General features: G+C 34.4%; 1 protein-coding gene across 2 annotated transcripts in view; it reads right to left on the reverse strand.

Moving 5' to 3' along the window:
- The window catches only part of TTLL7 (tubulin tyrosine ligase like 7), a 142,008-nt gene that overhangs the window by 41,411 nt on the left and 81,351 nt on the right, over positions 1–19,246 (reverse strand). For both annotated transcript variants that reach the window (XM_042997676.1, XM_042997677.1), the window contains exons 13-18: positions 18,464–18,599; positions 11,955–12,041; positions 7,283–7,481; positions 3,329–3,534; positions 2,198–2,332; positions 31–111 (exon numbers count right to left, since the gene is read on the reverse strand). In XM_042997676.1, the coding sequence (XP_042853610.1) occupies positions 31–111; positions 2,198–2,332; positions 3,329–3,534; positions 7,283–7,481; positions 11,955–12,041; positions 18,464–18,599 (844 nt within the window). The remainder of the gene's footprint in view (positions 1–30; positions 112–2,197; positions 2,333–3,328; positions 3,535–7,282; positions 7,482–11,954; positions 12,042–18,463; positions 18,600–19,246) is intronic.

Below are 19,246 nucleotides of genomic sequence, written 5' to 3' on the forward strand. Positions count from 1 at the left end.
AAGGGCAAAACTATTTTTGGAATTACTCACTTTTCGTTGTTTTACAGAGTCCAATTTTATGAGCCAATATGAAGCCACTTTTGTTTTATGATACCTCCAGTTATCAATGATCTGTTTTGGGAGAGAAAGATTAAGAAACTTAATCTAAAATTTTCCTTAAAAGTAACAAAAGAGAAATAAATGGGGTGAAACCAATATTATTAATTTGTGAAACGGAAGCACTGTAATATTACTTGCAACAAAGAATGTTTACTTTCATAAAGACATGCCATCTGAATCCAAAGTTTTCTCTTTTTTGCTGTTAAAAGTACACAGTCTCTAATAAATGAAAGTCAAATGTCTTGAGGTACATAAGATTTGGGAAGAAGTCCAAAACACAGATTTTCCATTTTAATTTTAAGAGCTCTATTTACACAGCACCCATAGTAACAGAATATTGAACAACACATTAAAAGATAGCCCATATATATTCTATTATCCCTTTGTTTTGTTTATTGGGTTTTTGTTGGTACAAAGCTTCAAAATTTCTAAATATATATTCCAGTAATATATACTATAGCAAACAGATTAAAATATTTGCTGTGTATGGTGAACATATAGTAAACGGTCTAATGTCTTATAGAATTATTCGTTACATTTTATTTATACTCTCTATTTTTTGTTACCTTGGTTTTTTGTTCATTGTTTTGATAGTGCGTGTGCACGGGGGAGGGGCAGAGGGAGAGGGAAAGACAGAATCTTAAGCAGACTCCATTCCCAGCATGGAGCTGGATGTGGGGCTCGATCGCACAGCTGCAAGATCATGACCTGAGCCAAAATCAAGAGTTGGATGTTTAAACAACTGAGCCACCCAGGTGTCCCTATAAGCCCATATATATTCTTTATAAAATAATCACATCAGCCACAAATATTAGTTCTACTCTCTATCTAATTTTTCTTCTACCTAATTCAAAAAGGTGGTATGTAGCTAATATCTCTAAGTAAAATTTACGTACAAAAACTTTGTTTTTACCCAGAACTTGATTGAATAAGATTAATATGTAAATAAAAACAAATGTACATAAAGCTTTATAATTAATGTTCACTTTTCCTCCTTTTTCCTCAATGTAACAAATATCTTGGTAAGCAAGATATCATTTTCACTTTTTAAAAAATATATATAACAATACAATGAATAATACTTGGGGGGTTTTGCTTATAACTATGTCATGATTACAAAATAGAAATTGCCACTATTAATTTTTTAGCTAAGAAAGTTAAATTTTTATTATTATTTTGTTTGTTTCTAGACAGTTCCTTTAGATAGGTCTAAAGTAATGCTAAAACATGAAAAAGGCCAAGTGCATTGTTGTGGTTCTTATCCTACAATTGGCCACTAGATGGTGTCTTCTTCTCTGGAACAACAACAACAGCAACAACAACAACAAAAAACCCAAAAAACCAAAAACCCACCAAAACCAAAACCAAACCAAACAGAACAGGGAAACCAGAAAACAACCTTCTGTTACTGGGGGATTATCTAAGCATGTCAATTTGAAATAGATGTTTAAATGAAATTAATCTGTGACTGAAGAAATGCTCTTTCACCAGAAATATCTAAAAGTTGGACATTCTTTCTAAAATAGAAGTAAGGAAAAGTCCTTGACTTTAATATGAATTTTAGGACTGTGTCATTTTAGAATGTTCCACTGGGTGGTGCAAATGTGTTTATAACAAGAAAAACCCCCAACATAAGCCATTTCAAAATCTGACCAAAACCAAAACCATTCAAGGAGCCACATTCAAATATTCTTGATATTTTATACTGAGGGCCCTACTTTTTTCATTACAATTCCTTCCATGTTAGATCCTTCTAAATCTTTACAGAAGGAGGCTTAACTTGGTATTTTTTTCATCATTACGAACAGTAATTATTTAACACTAATTATTCTCACTTATGAGGCAATTTCATCATTTTAATATTAAAACAGGACTATACCCTAAAAGATATTCTGCTTTATTGATATGGTGATCTCACTGCTCATAAATCATAAAAATTAAAATAACCCCTGTATTTTCTAAAGCTTGTGGAGGTTGAAAAGAACATTAAGTTTACCATGACATTCAGAATGATGCTATCAGGAAATAAATTTTAATATTTTAAGAAGAACAATAAAAAGGTGCAACCACCTTGGAATTTCATACGTTAAATACTCACATCTTCTATCAGAAGTAATGATTCTGCATCTGATTTTCCTGGAAACCGGATCTTCATGTCCTTGAGGACAAATAAGGTCTGACTTGTTAGATGGTCTTCTTGTTCCTTTGTTCTCGGTTGCCGCAAAGACTCACTCTTAAATTTGAAAGAATACAGATATTTGGAGGGGGTCTTATTTCATTGTGCCACTATAATCTGAAAGATATTTCTAGGTAAAAATGATGCACTTTTAATTTAAAAAAATAACAAAAAGAAAAAAATTTTTTTACATTTATTCTTAGGATTAAATGGATATGATTTTCCAAGAATGTCTTTCACACTTCCACACAGTTGTAGTTTATTTAGCACAAAACACTAAAATAAAATGTAAGTGTTTAAAAAAGACTTCCTGGTCGGTTCCATTTGTTCCATATACCTTATGCAATTCTTGATTAGAAAAAATAATTATTGATAGTTACCAAATGAAATTCATCCATTTATATTTTCTAGACTTTTCTCTTTGGGAACATAATCCACATTAAATAAACAAATAAATCCCTGGCCTATGTGTAGGTGCCTTGAGATATCTATTTGAGCACCTACAACTATGCCTGGTTGCAAAATAAGTTCACTGACCTCCTTAACACTGAATCTCTGGGATTTGTGCTAAGGAGGGAATATGCTGTATGTTAACATGAAGAAAACATTATGAACTATGTTATACTTCAGTAGCCTAAGGATAAGTTATCAATGGTTTGTTTTTTTTAACCTATTAATCAATCATCCCATTAAGGAAAATTTACTATCCAACAAATTCCCCCAAATTTACATATATACTGCACAATACACTGCAAGGTGACACATTTACTCAGATGATTTTCAACAAAATTACCCTAGACCATCAGCAAATGGACATAAAACGTTATTCTCAGTGTCCATCCTCAAGTTCTATGATATAGTAGAGTCTGCTTTTGAAGAACTCATACTAAGTTATAGGCTAAGTTGGATGAATAACTCAAATTCCAGAAGACCATGAGTTGAATTATAGAAAGGATCTGAGGTTCAACCTGTCCTCCTCCCCACTGATCCCTTTACCACCTAAATCCTGAGTGTAGTGCTTCCTGTAATCTCGGAGCGAAATAGATGACTTACCATCTGAGAGTTAGTAGAGCTGGCTTCATTAGTGTGAGGCAGATGCCTCATGTAGGAGGAAGCACGGTTTAAGGAATGCGACCGAGACCCTGAAGCCGGCCGGGATGCTGATATCATTTGCTGAGCAGAAAACGGCCGGTTGTCTGCACTGGAAGGTGATTGAGAAGAGATGGACCGAGGGCAACTGACTGAACGCCTAATAGAGCCTATTATGATGGAGAAGAGGGATGATAGTACAGTAGCCAGTTAGAAGTTTCCCACTTCATTGAGTTTATTTAAACTAACAATTAGACCACATGGTAGCAGGATGGCCATAAATGTAAAAAACATAGACATCATCATGAGAATATGAGTTTGAAGTTAATTCTTCAATATAAACAGTAAATTTGGTGCAGAACCCCTGTCATGTATGAAGAATGGCAACCATGAGAACAATTCTTAAACAGTTCTGTTCTTGAAATGTGACATAAAAGAACCAGAAGGAAGGAAAACTAACATGTATGGAGCATCTTCTATAAGCCAGGCATCTTGCCTGGTGATACACTTTTATCTTAATCCTCACAGAAACCCTCTGAAGTAGGAATCTCCATCCCCTGGAGGTTCAGAGGAAGAACTTTCTCAAGGCCACATGATGAGAAAGTGGCAAAGCTCAGGTTTAAGTCCTGACCTACATAACATCAGTGTCCTCCCTCTTTCTAAAGCATTATGCCATCTACTATCTTTGGATTAGACTGACAGTTTATTAGAATAATCTGTGTATAGGTTAAAAATAGAATACTTTATAGCAAGATTCATAGGGAAGGATGCAAAGGAGTCTAGAGAGTGGCCAGGATAAATGGATGTTATATTTCAGAAACCATGAAAAAAATAAATAAAACAGAAGAAAAACATAAAGATTATCCTAATGGAGTTTAAGTATGTAATTGGTTATTACAAGAGTGGGACTAGACAGTCTTCTTATTCACAGGACAGGAAAAAAAATAGGTTTAAATTCCCATTGTAAAGATTTAAGTCAAGAAAAAAAATGTCTGGATCTAGAGGATTATCAGAACAAACTAGGGAAAACCATAGAATATCTTCCCCAATGCATATTGAGACCATTTATGAAAGAGAACCAACTGTTCCAGGTAAATTTTGATTCCTTGCACAGGGAAATAGAATATCACTCAATAGTATACATTTATATCCTTTTTAGTTCATATATTCTTTATACCCTCTGTTCTATATTTTCTCTCTGCTTGGGGAATATATCAGTCTTCACTAATTAAATAATTTAATAAAACTCACATGAAGGCAGGTTGAATACCCAAATAATTCTCTTCATTAGCTGTTGAAAAAAATTTAAACCTTTATAAAGGCAATGGACATAAACCTTATATTTAGGGATGTATTTCTAATGGATATTTTGAGTACACGATAAGCCTAAAACCATGTGGTTCTGGAAAGTACAAAAAAGTATACTCATTAAAGCTTATTACAAAAGGTGTTTAAAAAAAAACTTCCATTTTTTCTAACTATTAACTTTCTTCTGAACCTGAAAGTCGTATCTTTTTTTGGAAAGGACTATGCTTCTAGAAAAGGGCTGTGTGGAAAACACACCACTGCTCAACCTTCTACCAAGAAAACACACAAAAGTGTGTGCTACTCCTACGCCTTGGTCCTGCTCTCTTTGAGGGCTTAAGGTGACAGTTTGGACCTGTATAACCTGATCACAGGTGCAGAAGGAAAAATATCCTTTCTCTTGAATCACCACAGATTCCCATTTTTCCCCTGCACACACTGGAAATTCAGACAGAATAATTAAATCACTAGACATGCCAATAAGTAGATAAACAAAAAATGGTTATAACTTGCATACACAAATTATGTGAGAAAATATTTCCTATCGTTTTTCATTTATGAACATCTTATATCAACCCACAATATACCTCTGAAACTATAGCAAGTTTGAATTTCCTAAGTTAACAAATGTTACACATAATCTGGATTTTGTCCTCCGTCATTAGCATTACTTTTGAGAGAAGCCTCAAAGAGCGTTTGTGGCTATTCCCTAGTGTAATATTAAAGACAGAATATAAAACAAATTTAAACCTTTGAGGTAATTCCTAATGACTATAAAAATAAAATATAACTAATAAATAAAAAGATATGTAACTGAATTAAGCTATGTTTAAAATGTGAATTCACACTTAAAAACATTTTTAATACGCTATTTTTCTGATCTCAATTTATTAGCCTGTTGGTCTGAGAACAAAGAACACTCTCAGAGCTATAGAAATCCTAGCAACATATTCTCTATGCTATCCTCTGTCGGCTCATGCTCTTAGGAATGCACACCTTAAGCAACTGAAGAGGGCTTAAAAAAAAAAACTGATGAGGGGCGCCTGGGTGGCTCAGTCGGTTAAGCGTCTGACTTCAGCTCAGGTCACGATCTCGCGGTCCGTGAGTTCGAGCCCCGCGTCGGGCTCTGGGCTGATGGCTCAGAGCCTGGAGCCTGCTTCTGATTCTGTGTCTCCCTCTCTCTCTGCCCCTCCCCCGTTCATGCTCTGTCTCTCTCTGTCTCAAAAATAAATAAACATTAAAAAAAAACAAACAAAAAACTGATGAAATCTAGGCAGGACAATGTCAGCTTCCAAAAGAGAAACAGAGCCCTCCTTACGTATAGACATATTGAAAGTACTTAAGGTGTCTTTAAGAAAAAAAGGAAGTAATTGATAAAATAGCTTGCAAATTCTAGAACAAGTGCTCAATAAACATCTTAAATGAGTAATTAAATAAATGAAATGGAACATAATGCATTATGTTCCCTCCAAACACATAAACTCTCAAAGACAGGACATATATTAGCATGTATATTTATGGAATAATTCAGTAAAAGAAAGTAAAGGAAAAAGAAAAGAAAGACCATTAAAAATCTTCATGGTAATTTGGTAAAAGAATAATTAAACATTTTCATGTTTGTGCTGTATTCCTTATGTTATGTGCCAAAGCATGGAAGGCCAGGTTTAAAATCCACTCAATACCAGGGAAATAACATATTAAACAAACCACTGCTGGAGATCAACAAAGGCTCACAGTTGTGTTTACTGCATGATTGAACTGGTCTCTTTAGTAGAGCCCTGGGACAACAGAGAACAAGGGAGAGACAGCAGAGATGGGAGTTAAGAAAAGCCCTACACTGGAGTATCCAATGAGCCTGGGAAAAGAGCAATACCACACTGGACATTTGGGGATGAAAGAAGAATTGTGGACACCTCTGAAATCAAGGAAGGAATGAACGACAGAATGGAGGAGAGAGAAAATGTGAAAAGAAATAAAAGAAGAAAGAGAAAAGAGGAAACCAGAAAGAAGACAACACAGCAGCTGGTCGGCTACTCTCCTGAATACTTGCTGCATCCCAAAAGCCCTCACATAAGTGTTTAGCCCTGATGGAAATGAGGGAACAAAACTTCAACTATTTCACAATTCTGTGGCTCACAGAATTGATGATCAAGTCAAATGCCTAGAGAGATACACATTTTTATAGGTGAGAATATAAACTAAAATGGGTGACCAGGAGGAAGGGAAAATGGGGAATGGAATGAGAGAACATACTGTCTTAAAAGAGTATGAATTAAAAGAGAATTCTCTCTTAAAAGAGAATGAATTACCAGATTAGCAGCCATGAGGCACGTTTTATAAAATCCATGCAAAAATCTAGCACTTAACAAAAACTATGAAATATAAGACAATGGACTGTAAGAGATCCTTGACTCAAACCTTTTGTTTTCTATCTACAGAGCCTGAAAGGGATTGTGGGTTGTGCCCAGGTCCGGTTAGGGAAGGAAGCGGGAAAGAATCCAGGTCTCCTCACACACGACAAGGGTTCATTTGGCCCAAGGTCTTTTATTGAGTTCAGTAATTTCAGTTCCATAATTCTTCATATAACAACTAAATTAGAAGAAATTAACTTACTGGATTGTTGAATTAACTTGTAGTGGTTGGACTGTTTAAGGTCATACGTAACTTGTTTTTCTCTTTTCTTATTTTGGTATTCTTCCTTTTCATTGTCATCTGATTCCGAAGAGCTGCTGCTACTGTCATAACTGCTGTCACTGCTATAGTATTTCTGTCTTCTCATTACCTCAGAGCTCTCAGGCATGGAGGACAGAGGCTAAAATAGAGGGAAATGTGTTATTCTGTTAGAATTCAAAAAATTAACAAACTATTAGCATGATTAGCTACTATTTTTAATTTCCTGTTTATGCCTGCTGCTTTTCACAAAAGCCTGATAATCCCCCAAGTATGACTGCTACAGTGCTATTCACTAATTGTTCGTTTCTGCAAAATTTTCCTTCTTAAATGATATAGTTCAGTCATAACGAGGAGAATGCTGTTTCTGCATGATTTGAATAAATGACCAGAGTATTCACACAGAATAACAAAATAAAAGAAAATATTTGATACGAAAATATAAAAATCAGAAACGTAATCATTCTGCATAACCACTTTTCTTCATTCCATACAAAGAGATTACTTGTACTTATCAAAACACGAAGATGTACTTTTATTGTACCACTGATGTTCAGAGTCACTCAATAATTGTGTGTGTGAATGTATGTTGCTTCTGAGAGAAAGAGAAAGAGAGAAGGAGAGAGGCAAGGGGAAGAGAGGCAAAAAAGGGTAAGAAAGCAGCAGCCAGTTAAACCACTATAAGTAACATAAATCACTGTAAGTCAAGTAAGGTCACATCATAAAACAGAGTCTATGAGCCTATCCACTCAGATAACATATAACAAGAAGCAAGGTATTCCTCACATGTCTAATTTGCTGTGGATATTTTCACAAATAAAAATTTTTAGTTAATTATCTACTTTCCATATTGGTCATGAACAATTCCTGTCTTTTCTCATTTCTAACTATGACATATAGGTCTGGCCATAATGGAGTAACACTGCTTTTCATTGCTCATGCTACATAAAAAAAATTAATATAATGTAAAAATCAATATGGCATGAATTTTTGGAGGACAGGTGCCAAGAAGAAGGGAAAATCTGTAATGATTCAAAATGGTATTATGTTCCAAAATCTCCATTAGAATTACTTGTCTCCCAACCTCCCAATCAATATGTCTCCAATGATGCCAGCCGAAGGAATAAAAGGAAAGTGGGACAGCTTCACTTCAGAAAGAATGTGCACAACCAAGAACAAGACATTTTTCTGACTTAGTCATTTTAGGAGACTATTTATTATACAAACCATATGCCTCTTACTCCTGCTGGGAAAGGTGCCTGTAGTTGTATACTAGATTCTTGTTCTCTGTTAAACAAAAATGCTTTGATGTTAGCATACACCATAATGAAATCCTTGGTTACCGTGGGATTTCACGGAAATATCAAGGTATATCTTCTTGTGTATCAGTGTAGGATGAAAGATAAAGAGAGAAATAGCATTTCATGAAGTGCCTGGAATACACAGTGAGCCCAAGCATGATCCTCTTAAAGTTACTGCCTTTCCACAGGATGAAAAATAACAAAAGCAGGAAAGTAATTTCATATGCTAAGGTACCAACCTGTATTTCAAAGTATGCTTTCCTTTTGATAGTCTAATATTTACTGAGCACTGGCAATGTTCAAAGAGATATATATGCAAACACTGACTAGTACACAATCATCAAACATTCTGACAGTCCTGGGGAATATGGATTCTACAGGAAACACGTTTCTTCAGAAGTCTCACAGAACCAGAAGAAACACTGGCACGACCGGGCTTGCTAGTAATGCCCTCTTTCATGTAGGCAAACAGCTTTAAGGTTTCTTAAAGAGCTGACTACGTAATAAGTTATTTGATCCTATAAAGAATCACAAGGGGAAGCAGACAGCTGAACCTTTGTGTCATATGTGCACTTGGGACTTTTTGACCAACACACTGTTCAAGCAATAATTCATAAGAAGTCATAGCAGCATAAAGTTTGAACAGTGCCTAATTACAAAATGGAATCTGTAAAGTGGCATTGACTTAGGACGCAAACCATACTACTTATTTTTATGTCCAATTTTATTATGAATTGGGTCAGACATAAAAATATAAAAATAGCAGAAAGATTAGTAAAACAAATATTTATGTCCCTACCACTCAGCTGAAAAAAAAAAAACAACAATGCTAATAGCTAATACTTTATGTGGTATTTATTATTTATATCGTTAATTAATATTTCTTAGTTTCTCAAATAAGGGAAAATTATTATTTCTCCTAGTACGCATTTCATTTAACCTGCACTATCTTCAATTATTCTTCTACTATAAACACACTGGAAATTAATGTGTAGCATATGATATCATCCCTTTAAAAAATTTTTTTTTAACATTTTTTTATTATTGAAAGACAGAGAGAGTCAGAGTGTGAGCAGGGGAGGGGCAGAGGGAGACACAGAATCCGAAGCAGGCTCCAGGCTCTGAGCTGTCAGCACAGAGCCCGACGTGGGGCTCAAACTCACAAACCTCGAGATCATGACCTGAGCCCAAGTTGGAGGCTTAACCGACTGAGCCACCCAGGCGTCCCCTGTGATGTCATCCCTCTATGAAGGAAAGCCTGCTTTGAAGTTTGGCTCAGCCCAGACCTTCAGTGTACATAAAGTTAAAAGTTATAAAAATGCTTTTACTTCAGACCAATTATGCAGCTTTCAACCACTTGGAAATATTACTGACATTAATAACTACAGAAACCAACCAATTCATTTCATTTCAACAAATACAGTTAGTTTCCACCACTTGCCTAGAAATAAGAGGGGTTGAAAAAAATACATCATATGAATTCTGCCCTCCAGGAGCTTATATTTTTATTTGAATGAGAAGCCTTATTTGATGAGGCAAAGAAAAATATGACAGTAGAAGGCTGTCTCAGGGACTTTGCATTTGTCGTTCTAACATAAATATTGTGTCCCCGAGTTGTCTCATAACTGGTTTGCTGAATTGCAATAATTAATACATAAAGTTTAAAAACTATTCACTTTTACAGATAGTCTGAAATATATCTGTTCCAAAGGCATTATCAACAACATCTTCCACAATTCTTCAGTATAAAGTACATATTTCAGAAGAATGGTGCCTAAGATCCAAGGTCTCTGCTGTCCACCAGATACATATTTTTCACCAGATTCATCTTGCACTGTTTTACTCCTCAGGAATCTTCCATTTGAGTCATTCCAAATTCTTTCTTTTCTTTCCAATACTCTATGCAGTGTCACACCTCCATGTCCTTGCCTTAAATATTTCCTCTACCCTGAACATCCTTCTCCTGCTCTTTTTTTTTTTAATTTTTATTTTATTTTTGAGAGAGAGAGCGAGAGAGATAGCACGAGCAGGGGAGGGGCAGAGAGAGAGAGAGAGGGAGACAGAAGATCCAAAGCAGACTCTGTGCTCATAGCACAGAGCCTGACGTGGGGCTTGAACTCACGAACCGTGAAATCATGACCAGAGCCAGTCAGATGGTTAACAGACGGAGTGAGCCACCCAGGTGCCCCTCCTTCTCCTGCTTTTAAAAGATTAAAGCATTACTCATTTTTCAAGACCAAGTTTAAATGGCATTTCCTTTACGAGGCCATTCATAGTCTACCAATCCTTTTCTTCTCTATGTTAGTGTCGCCCTTTCCTCTTCCTTTATTACACCACTTGCCACAATATACCTGGGTTTTGGTGCACCTATTTTTTCTTCCACCAGCCAATAAGGTTTTGGTGGACACATTCAACAAATTTAACTAATGGTTTTTGAGAACCTTCTAAGTGCCAGACACTGTACTAGGTGCTAGAGGTATAAAAATGACAACACGCTTCCTACCCTCAAAGAACTTACAAATTCATACTAAAGCAAATATGCACACAACTGTCACAGCTGCTCTACGAAGTGTTACTTGTGGCACAGCAGAAGAAGCAGAAGAAGGAAGTCTAACTAGGGGAGTGAGGGAAGATTACACAGAGGCAGCAAGGGGTCAGCTAGATTAGAAGGGGATCTCTAATCAGTCAAGTAATGAATGATTTTTTTAAATAGGAAGGCATTCCAGAGGCATGAAAAAAGCATGACAGAGCATGCTGATGTGTGTAAGGACATAAAGATAGCTTTGTATTGCAGAAATATAAACTAAAAACAAACAAAAAACATAGTTTAAAAAAACAATAAAAAATGTTTCCAAGATTTTAGAAACTCAATATTTTCCTACTCTACTAGCAAGGACTTTGACATATGAAAAAAAAAAAAAATAGCATGTAGCTATCATCACTAAAGAGCAGATGAAGGTAAAGCAACCGCCTGCTCATTTCTGCCTGCATGACAGCTTCCTGTTTATTCCTAGAAACCATACCTATTTTAATGAACACAATTTCAATGCTGCTGGGTCAACGATAAGTGGGGCTTCCCATGAGGGTCTCCAGAGTCATGATTTGCCTTATCTATAATGCTACACATCTCTGATCGTTGTAAGTCTAGGATATGAGAAAAATGTAATACAGAATATAGAATAAAGGTACTAGTTCTAAGTCCCTCTTGGCCCTAACTTATAGGGTTTTCACTAGCATTAGGGAAAGAATAAAAAAATGAGGGAAACTATTAAAAAAAAATGAGGGAAACTAACAAGAATGTAGAGGTACTGTACCTTTGGTCCTCGAGGCTTGACAGTTTTGCCCATCAGTTTTTCATCGTCAATTTCACATTGTTCCAGAAGATCTAAAATATCTTCCTCCTTAAAAACAAATTAAAATTGTGGTCACTAATGAACTCTAGAATTTTTCCAAGTTCATTAATCTCCATAAAATAGTGTACAACAAAGAGTCCTAGAACTATTTAATGAAGATTGCTCAGATCAAAGGAGAAATAAAGGGTTATGGAAAAATCTCTTGAAGAAAACTTCACTAAAATCTGACAATATAAAAAATACATACCTGAAATCTATAATGTGTTAATATCATAAATAAATGTATCCTTAGGTTCTAGTACACTACTAAATCTTAGAGTACAATAGTTCAATAAATTAGCCTATTGAACATTTTAAAATTTCTAAAAGTACACTCTAGTTTCCAAAGCACAATTTCTTCAATTATTTCTATTTAATTAGTGCAAAATAATATTACAACTTCAGGCAGAAAACTGATGATTGGCCTAATAATTTCATTTAGAACAATCTAATGTTAGTATTTGGTTAATGGGCACAATTTAATGAAAATTCTTTCAAAATTTTAACTATTTTAACTATTTAACTATTTTAACTATTGCTCAAGAGTATCTTTATGAAAGAGTATCTTTATCAAAAGTTTTCATTCTATGGGCATAGTATCTTCTCTTACGCTCTTCTAGAGTCATTTTAAAGTCAAAGGGAAAAGTTATAAAACCATATACTGAAGTAGATGTTTGAGCAAACCAGAGAAATATGATATAATACCTACACTGAAAGAGGTATAATTTATGGTTTCTTTATTTATTCAACCTATAAATATATCATATCTTCACTTATGTATTATGACATATTTCAGTGTCCCTTAAAAAAAGGTTTTTGAAAATATAGAAATCTCATGGTACAATGGAAATTTGTAAAATAAGTTACTCTTCATCTCAATCCAATAAAGTTTAGCTATTAAAATACCAAAATACTTTTGTTATAATGTTTTGATTAAATAATAATCCTACAATGAATTTCAAGGACAGCAACACAAGATAATGAAAAAGAAACTCAAAGAGTTCTGTTTCTGCTTAGGAGAAAAAAGGTCATAATAGATAATACTTTCATTATAGCAGCTAGAAAAAGACAGATAAATTAAACAATCACATTTTTTTAAAGACATCAGAAAGCTGTGGTTTAAAAGGAATGTAAAAGAAACTGAATACCAGAGGGGGAAAGTTCTTGTAGGTAAGCAGACATGAGTAGCCACTTTCTACTTTGGGACCATTTGTCTAGTCTGCATACAGAAAGGCAGAGACCATGTCTATAATAGACAGAGAGATTCTAGTGGGATAAAGAGAATCCAACAGAGTTTTCAATGGTCATGTGGGCTAGTGTAACATCTAGAGGAGCCCCACAGCAATTTTAGTGAATATGTAGTGGAGTAGGAGGATAGAGGTATGTAAAAGTCAGTGCTACTCCTCTGCAACCTTACAGATTTTAGATACTGATACAGAATGAGGTCTATAATAATCAATAAGTAACGTCTATCCTTGGCACATTTGAAACAAGAAGCTAATAAAACTACTACAACCCAGCCTGGACCTAGTTCAACTTTTATTTTATTTATTTTACTTTACTTTACTTTACTTTACTTTACTTTACTTTACTTTACTTTACTTCATTTTATAGAAAGAAATTTGGCATACAACATTGTGTAAAGACACATTTACATATTTAATATGAGCCTAGAGCCCAATTCACTCTGTGTCTCCCTCTCACTGCCCCTCCCCAACTCACGTGCACACTCTCTCCCTCCCTCTCCACTTCAAAAATAAACACTAAAAAAAATTTTTAAAAATTATAAGACATTAAAAATAACAGGAAAAAGTGACACTTGGACACATCAAAGTAAAAATGTTGAGTGAGAAAAAAAAAAAAAAGCAGCTGGGGAAAAAAGACGTATTACATCCAGAAGGAAAACAAGAATAATGATGGTTGATTTCTGAATAGAAACAATAGAAACCAGAAGACATCTATAAAAGTGCTGAAAGAAAAAAAAGCCTGCCAAGATAGAATTCTATACCCAAACAACCATTTAAGAAAGAAGGCAAAATGAAAGACAATTTCAGACCAAACAAAAAAGGAGAAAATTAATCACCACCACACTTATGCTACACATGTGTCCATGTAGTTTTCTTTATATGAATTCTCCTTGTAATTTTCTCAATTTCCTGAAGCTCTGGATTAATGTATCCTATTGGTTTTGGAGAATTTTCCTCCATTATTTCTTCAGATATTTCTGCTTCATTATTTTGTATTTGTCTCTTTACGGGACTCTAATTACACATATATTAGATCATTGGACAGCATTCCATCTATCTTTGAAACTCTGTTCTGTTTTTCCTTTTTTTATCTTTTTGTGTGCTTCAGTTTGGATAATTTCCACTGATATATCTTTGCTCTGCCCAGTCTGCCATAAGCCTATCTGGTTGTTTCTTAATTTTTTATTGTATTTTTCAGCTCAGTATTTGATTGTATTTTGAAAAAATATTTTCAATTGTTTTTGAAATTTCATTTCTCTGTTGAAATTCTGCATCTTCCATTCATTTTATTCATTTTTAATCAATTTTATTTATATGTATATTTTCTTTAATATGTGTGTAGTATTTATTTTAAAATCCTTGTATGTTAATTTTAACATGGAGATCATTTATAGACCTGCTTTTTAAAGTGTTTTTTCCTTTTTATTATGGGTCACTTTTTCCTGTTATTTTTAATGTCTTATAATTTTTTAAAATATTTTTTTAATGTCTATTTTTGAAGGGGAGAGAGAAAGAGCACGTGCACACCCGCAAGTGGGGGAGGGGCAGTGAGAGAGGGAGACAGAGTCTGAATTGGGCTCTAGGCTCATATTAAATATGTAAATGTGTCTTTACACAATGTTGTATGCCAAATTTTTTTCTATTAAAAAAATAAAATAAAATAAAATAAAATAAAATAAAAGGAATATGAAGGAATATGAAGTACTAAAGTAAGTTTCTTCAAACTGAAGACAGATAACCCTTGTTAGAGGCATGGATCTGCATGAAGAAATGAAGAATACAAGAAAGGGTATAAATGTGAATAAATAGGAAAAGCTAGTTAGAAAACTATTAAAGACCACTAATTGCTTAGACAACACTAACAACAACGTATTTTGAGGTTTATAACATATGTAAAAGTAAAATAGATGTTAACAGCACAAAGTCAGAGGGAGTCACTAAATGAAATGAAATTGTTATGGTCCTTAATTCAAGGTTGATTATTATAATGAAAGGATGTATGTTGTAATTTCTTTTATAAACATTATGCTAAAAATATAACAAAAAGCCAAAAGAGAAGACAAAATAACATAACAAAAAATAATTGATTTTTCCAAAAGAATAAAGGGAACATCAAAGGAATAATGAACAGATGGGATACAGAACAAAGGTAAGAGAGAAAACAAACCCAACTATTCCAGTAAATGTGTGAAATGATCAAGACACAGATAGTGTCAGACTGAATTTTAAAGCAAATATGACCCAACTACATGCTATTTACCAGAGACATCTTAAATATAAGAACACAGATGAGTTGATAAATAGATGGAAAAGATATGTCATTCCAACAGTAACCATAAGAAAGAAACTAGTGCAGCTACATTAGTCACAGAAAGTAAATTTTAAGACACAGAATATGGCAAGAGAAAGATGAGCACTTTATAACAAAGAAATTTTAAAAAATGAATTAGAGAAACACCTTCGTAACTTCAAAGTATATGAACCAAAAATTGACAACACGAAATCCACAATCACGGTTGGAAGTTTTAACAATCTCTCAGTAACTGCTAGAACAAGTAGGCAAAAAAAATTAGGAAAGATATAGAATATCTGAACAATGCTAATAGCCAAATTTACTTAAATGACATGTATAAAACTCTATAGCCAATACCTGTAGCAGCACATATTTTCAGTACACTTGGAACATTCACTAAAATAAGTAGTCTATGAGTTAAAGCAAGTATCAATTCATTTCATAATATTGAAATCAGAATGTTTTCTTACACTAATGAAATCAACTAGAAATTTTTAACAAAAATAAAACTAGAAATTTTTAATGTATGAAAATTAAGCAACAAACTTCCAAATATATAATATATATTCCAAATATATAAAAAATAAATATATAAATAAATAACCAAATTAAAACCAGAAATTAATTTGAGGTGGCTGTTAATAAAAATACAATATTAAAAAATTACTAGATATAAGGACAACATACAAAAATAATCATATGTTTACATCTTGGAAGCAAATTTAAAAATGAAAAAAATTGAAAACTGTATTATTGACAATAGTAGCAAAAACATCAAATACTTAAGAATAAATTTAATTAGGGGCAACTGGATGACTCAGTTGGTTAAGCGTCTGACCCTTGATTTCAGCTCAGTCTTGATCTCAAGGTTTGTGACATCAAGCCCCATGTCAGGTTCTGCACTGACAGCATAGAGCCTGCTTTGGATTCTCTCTCTCCCTCTCTCTCTGCCCCTCCCTTGTTCACACACTCTTTCTCTCTCAAACTAAGCATTTAAAAAAAAATTTAGTTCAGCATGTGCAAAAATTATACACCAAAAGTTATAAGCACAGATGAGTAATTAAAGACGCAAGTAAATGGAGAAATATACCATATTAATGGATCAGAAGACTCAGTGATGTTAATTCCCCAGTAATTATTTTATAGATTCCTCATAGTCCCAATTAAAATCCCAGCAACCACTTTGTAATATAAAAATTAATCAAAATCTAGAATCAAGTGGATTCTAAAATTTATATGGAAGCATAAAGGACCTAGAAAAGTCAAAAGCAACAGTACTACAGATAGTATGATATTTGTACAAGAAGAGGTTCACAAATCAATGGAATAGGACAGGCAAAGTGGTGACATTTAAACTAGATTTTGAAGAATCCAAAGAATACAGGAATTTAAGATTTGAAGCCTATTTATTATGTGCCAAGTACTTTACTTAGACTACTTTAATTAACTTCAATTTTATTTTAACAACTAACCTGTCAAGTATAGTTTTAACAATACTATATTAGTGATGAGGAAACTATTGATCAAATAGTTTAGTCTAAGGTTACAAAATTAATGCATGGGCAACTAGAATTTGAATGTAGGTCTATCTGGCTCCAAAATCCCTAGGCTTTCTAGCAGAAAAAGTGGGGCTGTGGAACAGAGTAATGACAAGATGAAACAGACCCTGTGTCCACAGGAGAGACAAATAACAGTGCAGAACAGGTGAAGGAAAATGAACAAAGTCTCCCATGTCTTGATCAAGAAAAGCAAATGGGCCACAGAATATAATTCTAATGGTGGAAACATCTGCGTATGTCAAAAGAAACACTTTTAGAGGAAAAGAACATTGCAGTAGACATTATTCCTTATGCTTCTGTCTTTTAGGTGTAGCCAGATTGAAAGTGGCTTTATATCCTTCTGTCGCAGAATTTGAGTGAAAAGCCCATGGCAAAATCTATCTATAATAAACTTTATCATGACTTTTGAATCACTCAATATAACAGTGTATCCAAGCAATGGAGGTTATCACTGTAATGAAATGACAGTAATATAAAGTACTAACAGTTTTAATAGGTCCACATAAACTTACTTATCCAATGGGACATTAGCAAGCACAGTGCAAGCAGTGGCTTGATTAGCACTTGCACACTGGGTTTATCCTCTTGAAATGTTTCCTTTTAGAACTCCAAGCTACCATATTATGGGATCTGGGTACCCTGCTAAGAGACCATGTAGACAGAAAGAAACATCCAGCCAGCCCCCCAGATGTTCCACCTATCTTAACTGAGGCAGCAGACATAGGAGTGAAACCCTCCTGCATTTCCAGCCCAGGTAAGCTTCCAGATAAAAGCAACTATATGATTCACTCCAAGTAAGCCAAAACAAAGAGCCACTCAACTGACACTAGCCAAGAGTACAGAATATGAGCAAATAAATGGTTTATTATGCTACAAAAGAAAACCGATAGACATTTTGGTAAACAGATTACTCTGTGTGTATGCGTGTGTGTGTTTTAATTACTTTCCATATGCCAGATCTATGCAGTATATCAGGGAAAAATACTGTATAATGTTAGTTACAATCCAAATAACAAGAGCATCACAAACCACTCGATTAATTCAATGGATTTTTTTATTCAGTTATATATACACGCCTCTGTGAGAAGGCATGTTACAATAGATTGATATTACAATATAATATCAACATTCTCTGCTACATAATGTGTCCTGTTAGATGTCTAATTTATTAAATCACTTGGTTGGTTATGAAATGCTACCAATGGTTAAAATAGAAGGGAAATGCCTCTTAAAACTAAAATGTTTTTATATGCGGGACTAAGGTGGGTTGTTTTTAAAAACATATTGTTTGGCTTCATTCATTTTTCTCTTTATAAACATTCATTCCTTTACCTTCATCCTTTTCAAAGGATTATTCAGCTCTCGCTGGAATGAAGCTGCTCTTCCTGACAGGAAGGTCTGAAAGGCAACAGCCAACAAATTTTCATACTTTTCAAGCAGAGTTTTATCTTCAGGAGGATAAATTCGTCTACAATAAATCAGACAAACCAACTTGTTTCAAAGAAGCTATCGTAGTACAAGAGTTAAGGGCAATTACATAGATACTCTTTGACCACTTACTCTGCCAGTCATTTTACTAGGTGCTAGAAATAACGATGAACGCAGGTATAAGAAATTCACAAATTGTCATTGTTTACCTACGCAAATTAAAGTTTATCTAGAGAACGGTCCTTGAACAATGAAGCTCCCGAAGGCATAGCATAAGGGTTTTTGTGGGGAAGTGGTTGCATAAAAATTACAACTGGGCATATTGAAGGAATGCAGATCTTCATGAGGGTGAGCAGGTAATGAGCGACGATCTGGAAGTTGTACAGGTATAGTGTGGCTACTGACATGCAAGAATGCCGGCATTAATCCTGAGGTTCTCTTTTGGGGTGCTGCAATTTGCCTCTCTGCCGGAGAGAACAGAGTAAAAGGTAGAATGAGAGGAATGTGTTGTCATTGTTGCTGCTGAGGATGTTAAGGCAGGAAAGAATGTTTTGCTAAGAGTGTGAGAAGCTCTGTGGCCCCAAATCCTCCTCATTCTGTTAATGGTTGGGAGGTGGGGCAGTCTTTCCAGGGACACAAGGAATTTAAAAAGGGGGGGATCCTCTTTTATCCTGTCAAAGGGTATTG

The sequence above is a fragment of the Panthera tigris genome, chromosome C1, assembly GCF_018350195.1.
Source record: "Panthera tigris isolate Pti1 chromosome C1, P.tigris_Pti1_mat1.1, whole genome shotgun sequence".
Lineage (NCBI taxonomy): Eukaryota > Metazoa > Chordata > Mammalia > Carnivora > Felidae > Panthera > Panthera tigris.